The sequence below is a fragment of the Pristis pectinata genome, chromosome 37, assembly GCF_009764475.1.
Source record: "Pristis pectinata isolate sPriPec2 chromosome 37, sPriPec2.1.pri, whole genome shotgun sequence".
Taxonomy (NCBI): Eukaryota; Metazoa; Chordata; class Chondrichthyes; order Rhinopristiformes; family Pristidae; genus Pristis; species Pristis pectinata.
Genome location: NC_067440.1, coordinates 14,065,533 through 14,084,872, shown reverse-complemented (window position 1 = coordinate 14,084,872; position 19,340 = coordinate 14,065,533). Strand labels below are relative to the sequence as shown.

The window sequence follows — 19,340 nt, the reverse complement described above, 5'->3', positions numbered from 1 at the left end:
CTCTGTACTAACCCAATGTAACTGCACTGTGTAATGAATTGACCTGTACGATCGGTTTGTAAGACAAGTTTTTCACTGTACCTTGGTACAAGTGACAATAATAAACCAATACCAATACACCCTGCAACAGGGCTGCTACCTCCGGTTCTAACAGTGAGGAGGCAGAAGTGGGGGGGTGGTGGGGGCAGGTTACAGGGAGTGATGAGGTACGGGAGGGACTGGGGGTCACAGGAAGAACAGATGTCATGGCGAGTGACAGAGGTCGCGGGGAGCGATGTGGTTATGGGGAGCGACGTGGTTATGGGGAGCGACAGCGCTCATGGGGAGTGACGGGGTTTGCGGGGAGTGATGAGATACAGGAGGCACTGGGGGTCACGGGAAGCGACAGGTCATGGAGAGTGATGGGGTCGTGGGGAGTGACGGGGTCACAGGGCCCGTAGGGAGTGACCGAGTTTGCGGGGAGTGACAGGGTTATAGGGAGCGACAGGGGTCACGAGGACAGGGGCAGCTCCGAGTGCGCAGGTACAACATCTTACACATGGGCTTGAGCTGACAGATGAGCTCTTCCTTGGACCACTTGAGCCACTCCTTCCTGTCGCTGTTGATGGGGCTGAGAATAGGCCCACAGATCTTGCCGCAGTCCTCGGTGGCCGGAACATTCAGGTAGTGAACCAGCACGATGTCAGGGTTCTGCAGGAGAGATGTGAGTCAGGGAGGCGTGGAGCAGAGGGACACACACCCACACACAACCAAACACCAAACCTACACACCAAACCCACACACACACACACACACACACACAGAATCTGTCTCAGTACAAAGGACCCAGTGTGTCTGTCCACCCCCAGTACATGGGACCGCATGATATGTAACGGCCCAGGGTTTACATTCCTACCTGTAGAAGCCAGTAGCACCTGCGGTGGAAGGTTGGAATGATAGAAGAATGCACGTAACAACCATACAGGCACTGTGGAGAGAAGAGGGAGAAGGGTCAGTGCAGCCCAGTCAGACACAACCTCATCTGTACTCACAGCAGCACACCGACCCCGGTCAGGCACCAGTGCAGCAGCACACTGACCCCGGTCAGGCACCAGTGCAGCAGCACACCGACCCCGGTCAGGCACCAGTGCAGCACCACACTGACCCCGGTCAGGCACCAGTGCAGCACCACACCGACCCCGGTCAGGCACCAGCACACCGACCCTGGTCAGGCACCAGTGCAGTGTTACTTCCCTGGAAGGCATCCTCCACTGTGAGCTAGAGCATCAGGGCCACCACTGTAGGGTCTTCACTCAGCTGTAGGACCCCCACTCATCTCCCTCTCCACCCCACCCCCCCCTTGGCCTTTCCTGACTAGAAACTGATCCATCTCCTTCTCAGATATATTCAACGACTTGCTCTCCGCAGCCTCCGCAGGTTCAGAACATCTCTCCTCATCTCAGTCCTACGTGTCTTACCCTGTATCCAGAGACCATGGCTGGTCGGGGGAAACATCCATTCTTTCAAACCCGGCCAGAATTTTGTGACCTCCTCCTCTTTCTCCTGAACTCTGGTGAATACAAATTTGTCCTCACACAACAACCCCACCATACCAGGGAGGGGTCTGGTGAATCTTGGCTGCAGTCCCTCTGCACCAAGTACACCCCTCTGAGATACGCAGACTCAAACTACACGCAATACAGGCGAGATCTGTAACACGGCATCCCTGCTCCTGCACTCACACCATCTCGCCAGGAAGGCCAACACACCATTTGCTAATGCAGGCATCTGCTTTACCTTCGGTTCAAAGTTCTCAGTGGTTTTATCACCAACCTCTCACACCTCCTCCTGCTCTACCACCCCAAATACACTGCAAGGACCTTGATTAATCTAATGCTCCAGGTCTGGAGACGGTCCCTTCAGCTGTGAGGTTCCCAGCTCCCCACAACCTGATTCAGTAGCTCGCTGCAATCCTCGCGAAACTGCATCCCCTTCCTCACTGCCTCTTCTCACCACGTCTCACACCAGGCCAAGTGAGACACTTCTTGCTTTTCCTTGGCCGGCACTGTGTCTGGTTCGCAGGACAGCACTGCGCTGAGAGGGAACCTTCACCACACCGGCTGTAGTGGATCAAGGGCAGCAGTTCACCATCGCCACCTCGGGATGGTTTGGGACAGCCAATAAACACTGGCCTTGCCAACGATTCCAACAGAATCCCCTCCCCTCCCACCTTCCTTCCTGAATTTTTAGCCACATGTTGACAACCAAGCCTACTGCACTCCCTGGGACACTAACCTCACCAGACCCATTCCACACAAGCACCAGAAAAATCCTGCCATACCCTCCCTGAGAACCTGCCAGCGGTTGGCTCAGTCCAGCCCTCTCCAGGGCAGATGGGGCTGGCCACAAGCACTGACCTCTCCAGTAACACCCTCATCCTAAGGAAGGCACGGCAGCGCAGCGGAGCGGGTAAAGCCACTGCCTCACAGCTCCAGAGACCTGGGTTCAAACCCCAGCTCAGGTACAGTCTGTGTGGAGTTTGCACGTTCTCCCTGGGACCACGCGGGTTTCCTTCGGGTGCTCCAGTTTCCTCCAACATCACAAAGACGTGCGCATTGGTAGGTTAGCTAGTTACTCTGGTGTGTAGGGAAAGGTGGAATCAGAGTGTTAATGGGTTAGTTAGTTACTGTAGCTCGAGGTGGAATCAGAGTGTTAATGGGTTAGTTAGTTAGTTACTGTAACGCGAGGCAGAATCGTGGGTGTTAATGGGTTAGTTAGTTACTGTAACGCAAGGCGGAATCGTGGGTGTTAATGGGTTAGTTAGTTAGTTACTGTAATGCGAGGTGGAATCGTGGGTGTTAATGGGTTAGTCAGTTAGTTACTGTAACGGGGGTGTTAATGGGTTAGTTAGTTAGTTACTGTAGTGCAAGGTGGAATCGGGGGTGTTAATGGGTTAGTTAGTTAGTTACTGTAGCTCGAGGTGGAATCGGGGGTGTTAATGGGTTAGTTAGTTAGTTACTGTAGTGCGAGGTGGAATCGGGGGTGTTAATGGGTTAGTTAGTTAGTTACTGTAGTGCGAGGTGGAATCGGGGGTGTTAATGGGTTAGTTAGTTAGTTACTGTAGTGCGAGGTGGAATCGTGGGTGTTAATGGTGAGAGCGGGTAGGTTACCGGAAATAAATGGGGGAACAGATTGCTCTGAGAGCCAGCAGCGACACAATTGGCCAGATGGTCTCCTCACACACCACAGGGAAGGGTATGAGTTAACGCGATGACAATCTCACACACCTCCATCCCCTGCACTTTCAGCTTCATGTGATCCTCTCGGGTTGTTTTCCCGTCTTTCCTCTTTTTCCAGCAGTACCCGTCTTTCCGATACTTCACCTTCTTTCTGTTGTACAGGATGATCGAGCCATTCAGCGGCCTGTGCAGGAGCAGGGTAACAATCCATTAGTACCGTGGCTTCAGCAGTACAGCAGGACGTCTCCCGCCGAAGGCTGCGGTGCTGTCGTCTGCAGCCAACAGCAATGCTGCAAACACTCTGCAGCTCAGGCAGCGAATCAGTTAACGTTTCCTGTCAAACACCCTTCATCAGAGCTGGGAAAGAGAGAGAACCCAGCAGGTCAGGCAGCATCTGTGAAGGCTGAGTGGTGGTCAACACTGAGCCGGGAAGGTGGGATGGGACAAGGGGTACGTCGGAGAAGGTTGGGCCAGGGATGCTGTGTCAATGGATTGTCCATGGGGAGGTTGGGGTGTGATGCAGATCGCAGGCTGGGGGTGCTGCTGGAGAGGGGCGAACACTGGATATCACAGGTGGATGACTTCCAGCAGAAACAGCCAGAAGGTGAGTTAGTGTCAATTTGTTTTCGAGCCCTCGAGGTGACGACATGCTCTTCCCACAGACGCTGCCTGACCTGCTGAGTGTTTTCAACATTTTCTATTTTTGCTTCAGATTTCCAGCAGATTATTGATTTAATTGGACTACAGTTACTCTGACACGCATCATCACACAACCACACCCCCCCCCCGCCCCCCGCTGACCGCTCAGTGCAGTGGGGAACACTCCAGGAACATGCAGAGGCAGCTGCTCTTGCCCAGCGTGTGGCTGCAACACCACAGTTGGCCTCAGTACCTTCAGTCCAACAATACCAGGTGAACCGATGAGTCAAGTCGAAGAAGGCAGGCTAGGGTCTCTCAATGATCCTCCAACATTCCAGTGCTCAGTGACTGCTCCAACCACAGCAACACCCTCCAAAAGGTCAGCAGACACTCAAATGTCTACACCCACCCCAGCCCCCATCACATCCCCCTCCTCCACCCCCTCCATCTGCCCATCACCACACCCCTCCCACCAGGTCCCCTCCCCCACTGTTCCCACCTGCCCTCCCCACCCCCCTCACTTGGTTCCATGCCCCACCTTCCTCTCCTGTCCGACTCCACCTTCTGCAGCCCTCTTGTTGCCTCCACGTCTCACCTCCCAGCCTGTTCCCACCCTTCCCTCCTCCATCTGCCTCAACCCCCCTCACGTGGATCCACCTATCGCTTGCCAGCTCAGAGGCATAGAGTAATACAGCACGAAACAGGTCCTGTGTCCCAGCTCAACCGTGCCCACAGTGTTTCAACACTGACCCACACCGTTCCCACACACCGTTCCCACGCTGAGGGTTGGGAAGGGCGCCGTATAGTGACAGTGTTCCACCAGCCACCAGCTGACTGAAGCCCAGGGAGAAATATACAGACAGGAGTCTGCCCAGGCATCAGTCACAGACACAATCCCTCAGACATCGGTCTCAGACACAATCACTCAGACTTCGGTATCAGACACAATCCCTCAGATGTCGGTCTCAGACACAATCCCTCAGACGTCGGTCACAGACAATGGAGAAGACATTGTACAGCCTACCATCCCTACCACCAGCTCCCCTCCCAGCCCCACTGCAGCCACTCACCTGGTGCGCGGAGAACCCGACAGCCACTCCTCGTGTTTCTCGAAGCTGGTCAGGTACGATGCAATCTCCTGCAAACACAAACCACAGCCCGGTCAGTGTGGTGCTCGACGGCACACAGCCAGTTCCCAGAGAGAGGAAGCTGCGATGTCAGGGCCAGAGGCAACCGACCTTCACCTCCCCGACCACACGCGGCAGCAGGAACACCCCAGGTCCAACTCGGCAGGCACCAGGTCCAATCCCGGACAGTGCGGTCTGGTCCCGGACTTCATGGTCAGCTCCAAGTAGATTCCACAGGAAGCCGACATTGTCCAGGAAGATCCAACAGGGATTAGTTCAAGGGTGCAGAGGATCCAAATGGATTCGGCACGAGGTCTGCATGGAGCATGGTGACACAGCCCAGGTGGATCACACTGGGATCAGGCAGTGAGGGACTGAGCAGAGGGTCTGGGTGGGTCACACCGGGACCTGTCAGAAGAAATTGCTAGAATTGTCTGAGATATCCATATCATCACTGGCAACGGGTGAGGCACCAGGAGACTGGAGGTGGTGAATATTGGGCCTCTATTTCAGAAGGGCTGCAAGGACAAGCCAGGGAACTACAGGCTGGTGAGCCTAACATCAGTGGTGGGAAAGTTACTGGATGGGATTCTGAGAGAGAGAATCTATCTGCATTTGGAAAGGCAAGGACTGATTTGGGATAGTCAGCACAGCTTTCTGTGTGGGAAATCGTGTCTCATGAATTTGATTGAGTCTTTTTTTGGAAGAGGTGACCAAGAGGATTGATGAGGGCAGGGTGATGGACAGTGTCTACATGGACTATAGCAAGGCCTTTGACAAGGTAAGCTGGTCCAGAACATTACATCACATGGGATCCCGCGAGAGCTAGTCAATTAGATACCAAATTGGCTCTGTGGTATGAGTCAGGGGGTGGTAGTGGAGGATTGTTTTTTTTAGTTTGGAGACATGTGACTAGCAACGTACACAGGGATCAGTGCTGGGTCCACTGCTGGTCACATCTGTTAACGGTTTGGATGAGAATGCAGTTGTCAGGGTGAGTAAGTTTGTGTATGACACCAACACTGGTGGTGCAATGGACAGTGAAGAAGGTCGTCTAAGGTTACAACAGGAGCTGGATCAACTGGGAAAGTGGGCTAAGGAGTGGCAGATGGAATTTAATTCAGACAAGTGCAAAATGATGCATTTTGGGAAGTTTTGGGAACCAAGGCAGGACTTGCACAGTAAATGACAGGCTCTGGGGAGTGCTGTTGAACAGAGGGACCTAGGAGTACAGGTACACAGTTCTCTCTTCTCCCCTCAGCCAGAAGATACAAAAGCCTGAAAGCACGTACCTCCAGGCTCAAGGACAGCTTCTATCCTGCTGTTATAAGCCTATTGAACGGTTCCCTAGTATGACAAGATGGACTCTTGACCTCACAATCTACCTTGTTATGACCTTGCATCTTATTGTCTACTTGTACTGCACTTCCTCTGTAGCTGTGTCACTTTACTCTGTATTGTTCTACCCTGTACTACCTCAATGCACTGTGTAATGAATTGATCTGTACGAACAGTATGCAAGACAAGGTTTTCACTGTACCTCGGTACACGCAACAATAATAAACCCATTCCATGGAGCAAAGGAGGCTGAGGGGTGACCTTATAGGGGCGTATAAAGTCATGAGGGGTATAAATAAGGTGAAAGGTTACAGCCTTTTCCCCAGGGTAGGGGAGTCTAAAACTAGAGGGCATAGGTTTAAGGTGAGAGGGGCAGGTTTTTCACACAAAGGGTGGTGGGTTTGTGGAGTGAGCTGCCAGAGGAAGTGGTAGATGCAAGTACATTTACAACATTTAAAGGCTATTTAGATAGGTTAATGGATGGGGAGGGTTAGAGGGATATGGGCCAAGTGCAGACATGTAGGACCAGCTCAGGAAGGCATCTTGATCAGCATGGACGAGTTTGGCCGAAGGGCCTGTGTCCATGTTGTTCAACGCTAATACAATCAATGATAGGAAGAGGCAACAGTGTGTAGTCACTGGCTGACCCACGTTACACAGGGTAAGCATTTCCCACTACTTGGCTAATGACATCCCTAATAACTGCATGTTAGTATTGATCCAACTCTTTTTGATAAATAAGTGGTTGCTCTTAGGATTTGGCTTTGCTTTTGAAGTGCCTGAGGACTTTCTAACACAGGTCAGGCCGGTTCGGAATGGAAGAGTAACAATGGACAGAGGGTGGAAGGCAACCCTGATGGGTCCAGTAACAAGTCCTCGTGGTCAGGGAGAAAGCAGGTGGTCAGCACTGAAGGATTCCTGCAGGATCTGGCCAGGCACAAGGAACACTGTCAGAAGCTATTTCCAGAGATGGCGAGAGGCTCCACAGCGGCTGGACACTTACAGACCACGACTAAAGTACGAATCCAACAGCAGGGCAAAGTCTCAGTCTCACCACAATGCAGTCTCCACGTGTCCGAGAATGAACCCGAGCAGTGTAAGTTTAGTGGTTGCTGCGTTAACATTTGTGGCTGTGTGAAAGTGTGAACATTTCCCCACCCACAAACTCCTGTCTTAAAGCAACAATCTCCACTGGCAACATCCGTATTAAAGCAAGCACCTGCATAGCGTTGGTGTCTGTCTGCACCATGACAGCAGCAGAAGTTTAATCCTCTGATTTGGTACTGGACTACTTTATGCATTTTAATCAAAAGTTCTGTTCTGTGTTGAGGCTGTTTTCTGCATGCATACACATGGATTATCCCGCACTCTCCAAAGCCTCCAGTCTGGTTTTGCACTGATTCACACTGTACTCACACACCTTCAGTTCACAAAATGGGAATATGGTGTGAAAATTCAGAGCCATTCATCGCTCAGTATATTCTCAGCTGAGTGAAAGCATGAAATTGGCTGCTGACTGTCATCAGCTGATACCAGAATTTGGGAAAATCTCGTGATTTACATCAGTGCTGTGGATTTATTTTAACAAGATTTAATTGTGCATCTGTGACAGGCAAAGAGACTTTGTTTAAAAGACAGATTCAGACTTGCAGCTCAGTTGCCATGGCTTCTGGAAGTAGGTAACAAACTTCAACATCTTTTTGTTTTGTTTGCCAGAAGCTGCCTTGATACTATTTAAATTAAAATGCAGGGTCTTATTTAAAACCAAAGTGACTTCCTCTGTCAATTCAGTTAACACTGGGTCCCATGCACCCCCGGTGTAGACAGGCATTGACTGGGGTGGTCACAGCATCAACAGGGCAGATGCAGAGCAAGTCTGACAGTCACCAACAGCTCCTGCAGATACCAGACCCAGACCTGTTGAAGAATCAGACCATGCCCACGAGAACAGCAAGGCAATAAATCTGAGGCTGCCCAGGGAGTCTGAGAACTGCCCAAACCACACAGGACCAGATAAATATAGTTAGATCCCAGAGCGAGGCACCTTGGATCCAATCAGACCAGGCAGCCAAAGGTCAAGGTTCACGGCCAATTGACACCAATGCAGAGAGAGCACCGGGACAGTTACAGGCTGGTCCAGCTGCTAACACAGCAGATACAGCGTGTGTGAGACAGATGTTGAACAGCATCACTAGAAGATTGACCCTAGCACTCCTGGAGTGATCCTGGATCCAAAGTGAAAACTGCACAGAGGGTTCAGGTGCCAATGATCAAAAGTTGCAACTGAACAGAAAGTGCTGGAAACACCCAGCAGGTCAGGCAGCATCCGTGGAGAGCGAAACAGAATCAACAATGCTTCAGGTTGAACTTCTGACGAAGGGGGTTCAACATGAAACATTCACTCTGTTTCTCTCTCCACAGATGCTGCCCGACCTGCCGAGTGTTTCCAGCATTTTCCATTTTTATTTCAGATCTCCATCAAAAATTGCCAACTGGTTTTAGAAAAAGACAATAATCATATTGGAACAAGTCTGTTTGCAGGAACTCCTCACACCCCCTCATTAGACAGCCCATTGTGAAGATGTCAATGCTGTTGTATCGGCTCCTTTACCAATGAGCAGCAATGTCACAAAGACCTGCCCTTCAAAACCAAAAATTCTCTTTGGTCCTTTTCATGGCTGACTGAAGTGAAAAAGGAACAATGTAGTCCTTCACTGGGATCTTTATCTGCTCCGTATTGTACTCAGTTCTAAATCAGGAATAAACTAAGATTAACTAATCTATTAAATTCTGAAAACCCAACTTCCATTGGGCATTGAAATTGTAGAGAGCAATATGGCACGGATACAGGCCCTTCGGCCCAACCAGTCCATGCTGACCACGGTGCCCACCCAGCTAGTCCCAATTTCCTGAGTTCGGCCCATATCCCTCAAGTCCTGCCCCTCTATGTACCTATCCAAGTGCTTCTTAAATGACCCTATTGTACCTGCCTCAACTTGTTCCATATACTCACCACCCTCTGTGTGAAAAAGTTGCTCCTCAGGTCCCTTTTAAATCTTTCACCTCTTACCCCAAATCTGTGCCCCCTAGTTTTGGACTCCCCTACCCTGGGGAAAAGACTCTTACCATCCACCTTATCAATGCTCCTCATGATTTTATAAACCTCTATTAGATCACCCCTCGTTCTCCTATGTTCCAAGAAATAAAGACCCAGCCTGGCCAACCTCTCCCTATAACTCAGGCCCTCTAGTCCTGGCAACATCCTTGTAAATCTTTTCTGCCCTCTTCCCAGTTTAACCACATCTTTCCTATAACAGGGCGACCAAAACTGTACACAGTATTCAAGTGCAGTCTCACCAATGACTTATACAAACCCTGTCTACCTGTGACACCTCTTGTAGTTATTAAAAATTCTATCGCTTCCCCCAAATTCTCAATCTGAGATTTTAAAGAGGATAAAAACTAATGTTTTCAATGTTTAATGATCTGACACAAGAGGTTTAGGAGATCAGAAGTAATTCCACTTGTTTCATTATCTTGGGTGCATTGAGATGTAACAGCACCTGTAAATATTTTTATACAGTGCAGATGGCAAAAAAGTGACCAAGCAAAGAATTAAATCTGAGAATGCATGGGTGTCTCTATGGCAACAATCTGGAGACATCTTATATTTGGATCACACCAGCGAACTGAACACTTTGTAAAAGGAGGGGCTTGGACGCCTCTTCAGCAAGAATGACACGTTAATCATAAACGTCATCATCCCGATGCAAAAGGCTTTTCAATGTTGGACCGTACAGGAAGGAAACAGGCCATTCGGCCCACTACAATCACTGGTCACCCATCTGTACTGAACCCACCTTCCAACACCTGGCCTATTGCTTTCCATACCGGGGTGATTCGTTCTTGTCTTGGCACCTCTTCAATGCTGTCAGTGACTCAGCTTCCCCCACTCTCTCAGGCAGTGTGTTCCAGGTACTCACCACTCTCTGGGTGAGGAAGGTCCCCCTCAGATCTCCTCTAAATCTCTTACCCCACCAACCCTCCCCACCCCCCCCCCCCCCCCCACTCTTACCCTAAATCCATGTTCTCTAATTGTATCTACCTCTGATATGGGGGAAAGTTTCCTGCAGTCTATATACCCCAGTCATATTCCCCCCAACCTCCATTGTGCATGGAAAATCGTGACTCATGAATTTAGTTGTGTTCTTTTGAAGAGGTGACCAAGAGAATTGACGAGGGCAGGGCAGTGGACATTGTCTACATGGACTTTAGCAAGGCCTTTGACGAGTCTCACATGGTAAGCTGGTTCAGAATTTGAGATCACACAGGATCCAGGCTGAGCTGGCCAATTGGATACAGTATTGGCCTGGTGATAGGAGTCAGAGGGTGGGAGTGGAGAATGGAGGCCTGTGACCAGTGGTGTGCCGCAGGGATTGGTGTTGGGCCTCCAGTTGTGCGTCATCTATATTAACGCTTTGGATGAGAATGTAGGTGGCATGGCTAGTAAGTTTGCAGATGACACCAAGGTTGGTGGTGGGGTGGACAGTGAAGGTGGTGTTTGATGTTACCACAGGAAGTACATCAACTGGGAAAGTGGACCAAGGAATGGCAGATGGAAGTTCCAGGTGTTGCATTTTAGGAAGTTAAACCAGGGCAGGGCCCTGGCGAGTGTTGTGGAACAGGGAGACCCTGGGGTACACGTACACATTTAACTGTAACAGGTGACACGGGTAGACAGGGTGGTGAGGAAGTGTTTGGCTTCATCGGTCAGGGCGTTGAGTTCACGAGTTGGGACGTCATGCTACAACCGTACAGGAAGTTGGTGAAACCACACTTGGAATTCTGTGTGCAGTTCTGGTCGCCAGAGTGTAGTAAGGATGTGATTAAGCTGGAGAGGGTGCAGTAAAGATTTACAAGGATGTTTCTGGGAGTGGAGGGCTTGAGTTATAAAGAGAGACTGGATAAGCTTAGACTGTTTTTCCTGGAGTGAAGGAGGCTGAGGGGTGACCTGAAGGAGGTCCACAGAATCATAGAGGGGCATGGATAAGGTGGATGGTCACAGTCCTTTCCCCAGGAGAGGGCACGGGTTTAAGTTAAGAGGGGAAGATTTAAAGGGACCTGAGGGGCAACTTTTTCCACACAGAGGGTGGTGAGTGTATGGAACGAGCTGCCGGGGGAAGCTGTAGAGGTGGATATACTGTAGTTACAATGTTTATAAGACATTTGGACGGGTACATGGATAGGAAAGGTTCAGAGGGATATGGGCCAAACGCAGGCAAATGGAACTAGCTCAGGAAGACACTTTGGTCGACATGGACAAGTCAGGCCGAAGGGCCTGTTTCCATGCTATGTAACTCTATGACTCCTCTGTTTCAGAGAGAACAGACCCAGCCTCTCCAGTCTCTCCTCATAACTGAGCCGCTCCATCCCAAGCAACATCCTGGTGAATTCTCTCTGCACCCTCTCCAGCACTGCCACATCTTTCCTATGGTATGGTGACCAGAACTGCACACAATGCTCTAACTGACATCCAACCTATATACATAAAGCTGGAGCATGACCTTATATTCAACACCTCGACTAATGAAGACCAGCATGTCACACACCTTCGTAACCATGTTATCTACTTGCACTTCCACCTTCAAGCACCTTTTGGACCCACACACCAAGGTCTCTCCTGTCCTCAACACTCCCTTGGACCTTACTATTCACGGTGTGTGTCCCAGCCTCATTAGTGCTCCCAAAATGCATCAGCTAACATTGAACTGGATTAAACTCCATCTCCCATTTCTCAGCCCATTTCACAAGGGATCCATAGCGAGTTGGTAAGTCGCATTCAAAATTGGCTCCATCATAAAAGTAAGAGTGTCATGGCGGAGGGGTGTTACTCTGAGCGGAGGTCTGTGTTCTGCAGAGATATACATATCTCCACATGAAAATAGAGGTGGTCCGATTACCAAGTTTGCAGATGACACAAAAATCAGTGATTGTGGACAGTGAGGATTGTCAAAGGATTCAGCAGGATATGGATCAGTTGGAAATGTGGGCAGAGAAATGGCAGATGGAGTTTAATCCAGGCCAGAGTCAGGTGATATATTTTGGGAGGTCAAATGCAAGAGAAAGGTATACGGTAAATGGTAGGACCCTTAGGAGCTTTGGTGTGCAGAGGGATCTTGGGGTACGTCCATAGCTCTCTGAAAGGGGCAACACAAGTAGACAAGGTGGTAAAGGTGGCGTATGGCACGCTGGCCTTCATCAGTCTGAGCACTGAGAATGGAAGATGGGAAGTCATGTTTAAGCTGTATAAAACTTTGGTCAGGAGTACTGTGTGCAGTTCTGGTCGCCCCATTACAGGAAGGATGTGGAGGCTTCAGAGAGGGTGCAGGAGAGGTTTACCAGGATGCTGCCTGGAATGGAGTGCATTACCTACAAGGAGAGACTAACTAGGATATGAAATGGCATATCCCGTATCCTGAGGTTGTAACCCTGGTTCAGGAACTTTCTCCCTGTTGCAAGCCGTCTACTCCCAGTGGAATTTTATTGGTTTCTATGAGATTCCCTCTCATTTTTCCAAGCTCCAATGATTACAGGCCCAATCCATCCAATCTTTCCTCGTACATCCGCCCTGCCATCCCGGGAATCAGACATCTTAAACTTTGTTACGCTCCCTGCATCAGAGAGGGGACACAGTTACAAGATCTTGCAGTCAATTCAAACTGAGCTACACAGGAATTTCTTCTCGCAGAGGATGGTGAATCTCTGGACATTTCTACCCTGAATAGTTGCAGATCCTAGATCAATGGGGGCATTGAAAGAGGTCAAGACATTTTTCATAGATCGGGGAATTGAGGAGTCAGGGCAACCAGCACAGAAGAGCTGAGGCCTGGGGCAGAACAGCTGAATGACGACAGTGAGAGGCTGAGTGAACACCTCCCGCTCCTGTTCCTTGTGGCACATCTGAAGGGTCTGTACCATCGGGAGTTAAACTGCCAGTCCGCCCCTCAACAGTGTGCTTGCAACGGGGAGGGGAGGGGAGGGGAGGGGAGGGGTCCCCATGCGTTAATCAGCACTCTCAGTTCAGCCACCTTACCAACCAGACTCCTTACATCAAGCAAATGCAGTTTAGGCTTCCAATCCTCTCAGGGGCTTTATCACGCCCATGTCTGCTCTGCCTATTGGACTTGACTTATCATACATCTACACCTGAGGACATCTTCCCCTCACACCAAGGAGATGGGGGGGGGTGGGGGATGGGGGGGGGCAGGGAGTCACAGGGACACAGAGGGAAGTCACATGGGGGACCTGATCTGAGGATTTAAAAACCATGCAGGCTGAACTGGGAGCCGGTGCAGTCAGCACACATGGGGAGTAGGATTTGAGTGAGCAGGAGGAGGTCTGGACAGCGATGGGGGGTGGGGGGGTGGGGAGTTGTCTGGTCCAGGTTGCAAAAGCATCTCTGTACGTGGTGTTGAGCGCCCACACTTGCCTCGTTGGTGTTCCACCGCTGTCTCTCCTTGGGAAGGGCTGCACATTTGGGTAAACTGTCGATCAGCTTGTTGGGTAGAAACACCTTGATGTGATTGTTATTTTCTGGAAGAGAAGGAACGTATCATGGTCAGTGTGACTGGGAAGGTGAAGCCCCCACAGCCGTGTGTCCAGCTCAGGTCTCTGCCCCTGCCAGCCTGTGGAAGGTGCTCCCCAAACCCACCCAGTGTCCAGTGCAGCACCGTCACCGGGGTAAGCTCCACACCAAGTGAGGCTTCCCAGTGCAGCAAACAGAGCAGGCCACTCTGCCCCTCTGGTCTGATACCCCATTCAATGAGATCACAGCCAATCTGCACCTTAGCTCAGTCTCACCACGTGCTCCCCTAACCCTTGCCTCGAGCAGACACCACAGGAGGTTCCACAGCCCCCAGCGAAATGAAACACACCACGCACTAGCCAGGAACGGAGGCCTTCCTCCCTCCCTCCTTCCCCCATCACCGCCGACTTCCCACTCCAGACTCCACTCAGTAAGCTCTCCAGCGCTCTGTAGCCACAGGGCTGAGGAGGACTGTTACTGTGACCACTCACCGACTGCCATGTTACAACCCGCAGGCAATGTTCCACATCCACCCCCCTCCTCACAGACCAGCAGCCTCAGGGAAGGGGAGAGAGAATGGTGGGGAGTGTGATTCAGAGAGGACAGGAGAGACAGTGTTACTCCGGTGGGTGTGGGCTGCGGCTGGGATTCAGTGTCAGGTTACCAGGGAAGCTGTACCCAGGCTGACACAGGCAGATCCCTTTCACAGGCACATCTCCTGGGCAACCATGTAAACACTAAGCTGCCGAGTTTGGAAAACTCACAGGCCACCCTGACAATCCCGAGTCCTTGCCCCAGCCCACCCCTGTCCTGGTGAGGGGTAGGACAGAGGAGGAGAGCAATCGGCACCTCCACTCCTCCCAAAATAAGGTAAGATATTTTTATTAGTCACATGTACATCGAAACACACAGTGAAATGCATCTTTGCATAGAGTGTGCTGGGGACAGCCCGCAAATGTCACCACACTTCTGGCACCAACATAGCACACCCACAACTTCCTAACCCGTACGTCTTTGGAATGTGGGAGGAAACTGGAGCACCCGGAGGAAACCCACGCAGACACGGGGAGAACGTACAAACTCCTTACAGACAGCAGCGGGAATTGAACTTGGGTCGCTGGTGGTGTAATCGCATTACGCTAACCGCTACACAAAGTACCCCTCAGTGGTGACTGACAGTGTCCCCCTCCTGCTCGGCACAACAACATTGTGGGAAAGGCGGTACTGAGGGAGGGTCACACTCAGGGAGGGGCGGTACTGAGGGAGGGTCACACTCAGGGAGGGGCGGTACTGAGGGACCTCTCAGGTTGAGGATAATGTGCGGTGCAGAGTGCAAGTTGGCTCATGGTGTCCGGGGAACAATATCACTCCCACGTGCAACATTCAGGAGGGAAATTCTGGTCAGTACCAAGGTGCTAGGTTTGGATCTTGCTCAGTACAAACTGGCTGTGGTGTTTCCCCACACTTCACACAGAAGGCAGTGGGCCACGCAGCCTTCAAACCTGCTCTACCATTCAAGGCTGATCACCTGAACTCAGTCCCCTGTTCCAGCTTTGTCCCTGTAACCCCTGATCTCTTTAGTCACAAGAACAATATACAACTCCTGCTTGAACCCATCTAATGATTCACCCTCCAGTGCCCTCTGCAGTCGCTGCACTGCTCTTTGGGGAGGTACTTTCTCCACATCTCAGTGCTCAACGACTCACTCACATCTGTCATCCGTGCTCCCTGGTTCTTGACTTCCCCACCATCCGGAACATTCTTCCTGCATTTAGTCCGTTCACACTGAGCCACTACACACAGCTGCAGTCCCAGCTGATGAGTGGTTCGGGGGGTGGGGTGCAGCCTGGCTGAGAATACCTGGCAGAAGCCACCACACTGCTCCCAGATGCTCCCAGAAGCATCACTGGTGGGACTCACAGCTCCGTCTACTTGCCACAGGACCAGCAGGGCAGCTCCCTATCCCAGACGGAAAACCATTGTTCCTTCCCGGTGCTGCCCTGGCCTCCAGGGTGAATTGGATCCATTCCCATTCACTGGGGTCTGAGGCGAGTGAGCAACATGATGTACTGCAGGACCTGCTGCCCTGCCTCAGCTAGGTTGCACAGAATGCTGCACCACGTGCAAGCAGCCTCCGCGCGTCGTGGGGGTTCGAGGCGCTCAGTGCATTACCGGAGGCTTCTGCTCTGGGTCAGTGAGTCCCAGAGATTGGCAAGGATGCTCATTTGTTGAAAGCCACTGTCTAACATCCTTGAAGCTTTTCCTCTGGTCCGCCAGGGAATCACTTGCCCCAACGGGGCTGGGAGTGGAGCACTGGTTTCGGGAGCCTGCAGTCAGCTCCACAGCGTGAAGCTGACCGCTCAGTCAGGGGATGCTGGTCAGAGAGAAGTGCCGCCACTGGTTTCCATCTCACTGTTGATGATGGCTCTTCTCCAGCATTCAGGACAGTGTGCACCTTTGCAGCTTAAGATCTTGGTCTCTCCACACCCTTTACCTTAGTCAACCAACGGCTACGCTGGTGTACCAAAGGTGATGGCGAATTCCATCAATGTCTGTATTCAGATAGAGGCGGCATTTTCCATGGTCTGGTCATGGATCTCGATTATTGGGGGTTATGGTTTCTAAAGGACACAGAGGCAGTCAACACTAGCCTGAAGGAATGCTCGACAGACTCCCCAACTGTGTCTCTGTCCGTGACATATATGCCCTTGACTCCATCCCACAGCCGTTTCGGTCCAGTCGCTGACCGGCAAGTTGGAATGATCAAGCATGTGGACACAACGGACAAGAAAGCTCACCAGCGCCTCTGCTCCCTCAGAAGGCTGAGGAAATTCAGCATGTCCACAATGACTCTCACCAATCTTTACAGATGCACCACAGGAAGCATCCACCCAGATGGTGGGTGAGATCTAGCAGCTCAGTGACAACCACAACCAGAAGTGGATGGTTCAGTGGTGGCCCCATCCATGACACAACACCGAGGGGGAACCTGAAGGGAATGTCCGCCCTGGGCCACCTCCATCAGCAGCAACATCCCAATTACCAACATTACCCAGTCACATCCAGCACAACATCCAAATATGGAAACAGCTCAAGAACCAGACCAGCTTTCCAACACCTCATGACACCATGCAAAATTTGCAATAGTCAAATTCGAGCTCATGAATCCACCTCCTGAACTCAAATAGCCCTCCAAAAATCCCCTTCCAGCACAATAACACCACGGCACCATCATGCAAATTAGATACAAAACAGATGCAAGACGTCACCAGATTTGTGGGCCTATTGGTCACTTACACTAGGTCAGAACTCGCACAGTAAGGCCCTGGGTTGTGTTGGAAAACAGACTCAGGGGTACAGGTACTGAGTTCCCTGCAAGAGGCCACACAGGTAGACAGTGGGGAAGTCATTTGGCGGGCTTGCCTTCATTGGTCAGGGCACTGAGCAACAAATAACAATCTGCCAGAGGAATACAGCGGGTCAAGCAACATCTGTGGGGGGAAAGGAAATGTCAACGTTTCCAGTCCAGATGCAAGGTCACAACCCGAAACACAAAACAGTTTCTGTACCCCCACAGATGCTGCTCGACACACTGAGTTCCTCCAGCAGATTGTTTGTTGCTCCGTATTCCAGCATCTGCGGTCTCACCTCCACCGAGTACAAGAGTTGGCACATTACATTCCAACTGTAAAAGACGTTGGTGAGACTGCAGCTGGGGCATTGTGGACAGTTCTGGTCGCCCAGCTACTGGAAGGATGTGACTAAGCTGGAAAGAAAAGATTCACAAGGATGTTACTGGATCTGCAGGGCTTGAGTTATGAGGAGGCTGGGACTTTTTTCTTTGGAGACTAGGAGGCTGAGAGGAGACCTTGTAGAGGGTGATAAAATGTGAGGGGCGGAGTTAAAAAAGTGAATGTCAGATCTTTTTACCAGTGTAGGGGGGTCTACAACTAGAGAGCGTAGGTGTAAGAAGAGAGGGGAAAGACTTAAAGGGGACCTGAGGGGCAACATTTTCACACAGAGGGTGGTGAGTACATGGAACGAGCTGCCAGAGGAAGAGGTAGAGCAGGTACAGTTACAACATTCAAAAGACATTTAAACAGACACGTGGAGAGAAAAGATTGAGGGGGATATGGGCCAAACACAGGCAAACGTGACCAGCTCAGGTCGGCGCCTTGGTCAGCATGGACGAGTTGCGCCGAAGGGCCTGTTTCCATCCAGTATAACTCTGACTCCATGTTCGAGTGTTATACAGCGACAGACCCGTCCCCACCGGTACCGTACCCGGGCGTTATACAGCAACAGACCCGTCCCCACCGGTACCGTACCCGGGCGTTATACAGCAACAGACCCGTCCCCACCGGTACCGTACCCGGGCGTTATACAGCAACAGACCCGTCCCCACCAGTACAGTACCCCGGTGTGATACAGTGACAGACCCGTCCCCACCGGTACCGTACCCCGGCGTTATACAGCGACAGACCCGTCCCCACCGGTACCGTACCCAGGCGTTATACAGCGACAGACCCGTCCCCACCGGTACCGTACCCAGGCGTTATACAGCGACAGACCCGTCCCCACCGGTACCGTACCCCGGCGTTATACAGCGACAGACCCGTCCCCTCCGGTACCGTACCCCGGCGTTACACAGCGACAGACCCGTCCCCACCGGTACCGTACCCCGGCGTTACACAGCGACAGACCCGTCCCCACCGGTACCGTACCCCGGTGTTATACAGCGACAGACCCGTCCCCCCCGGTACCGTACCCCGGTGTTATACAGCGACAGACCCGTCCCCACCGGTACCGTACCCCAGTGTTATGACTGGACACTGACCATACTGCCCAGGCTGGGAAGGGGTCTCTGACTGTGAACAACTGCTGTACCTGACCTGAGCCACTGACCCAAGCTGCTGCAGTCGGTCTGCATCCCTTGCGGACGGTGTTCACGGGACGGAGCTCTGCACTTGCATGCCGGCCTTTCCTGCAGCACGAGTGGTGAGGCAGCTGATGCAGCGGCAGGGGTGTAGTACACTACATGGCATCACCGTGACAAGCACTCATTAGGCAGCTCCTTTACAAGCCATGGCAGGAACCTTGACAAGCCTGATGAAAGACTGCCTGACAGGCTGCACGCAGGGTGACAGGCCACACACAGCCCAGCCCCGGGCCAGACTGAGTGCAGTCAGAATGGGCATCCACGCAGCACAGAGCACAGCGTTCCTGGGCAGCAGGGGAGGGGAGGGCGAGCACTGTTGGTCTCTAGTCACTCTGCACACTGAGGACTGTGGTGTCGTGTGGATGGGTCAGAGGCTGAGCTACCACAGAGGTACGCTGTCACCTGAACCAGGAGCAGCAAGCACTGGCTTAGTGCCTCACATGATCCAGAGCGCTTCACTCACTGCCTTCCTGACTGAAGAGCTGCCACTGTTA

The 19,340-nt window shown here is 51.7% G+C and overlaps 2 protein-coding genes across 2 annotated transcripts in view; one reads left to right on the top strand and one right to left on the bottom strand.

Moving 5' to 3' along the window:
• LOC127586655 (calmodulin-binding transcription activator 2-like) overlaps positions 1–19,334 on the bottom strand; it is a 59,529-nt gene extending 40,195 nt beyond the window's left edge. The window contains 6 exon segments of the mRNA XM_052044770.1: positions 537–690; positions 896–967; positions 3,267–3,402; positions 4,928–4,995; positions 13,812–13,915; positions 18,813–19,334. Coding sequence (XP_051900730.1) covers positions 537–690; positions 896–967; positions 3,267–3,402; positions 4,928–4,995; positions 13,812–13,915; positions 18,813–18,837 — 559 coding nt within the window. The 5' untranslated portion in view covers positions 18,838–19,334.
• LOC127586653 (kinesin-like protein KIF1C) overlaps positions 18,993–19,340 on the top strand; it is a 13,516-nt gene continuing 13,168 nt past the window's right edge. Inside the window, exon 1 of the mRNA XM_052044769.1 lies at positions 18,993–19,091. Coding sequence (XP_051900729.1) covers positions 18,993–19,091 — 99 coding nt within the window. The remainder of the gene's footprint in view (positions 19,092–19,340) is intronic.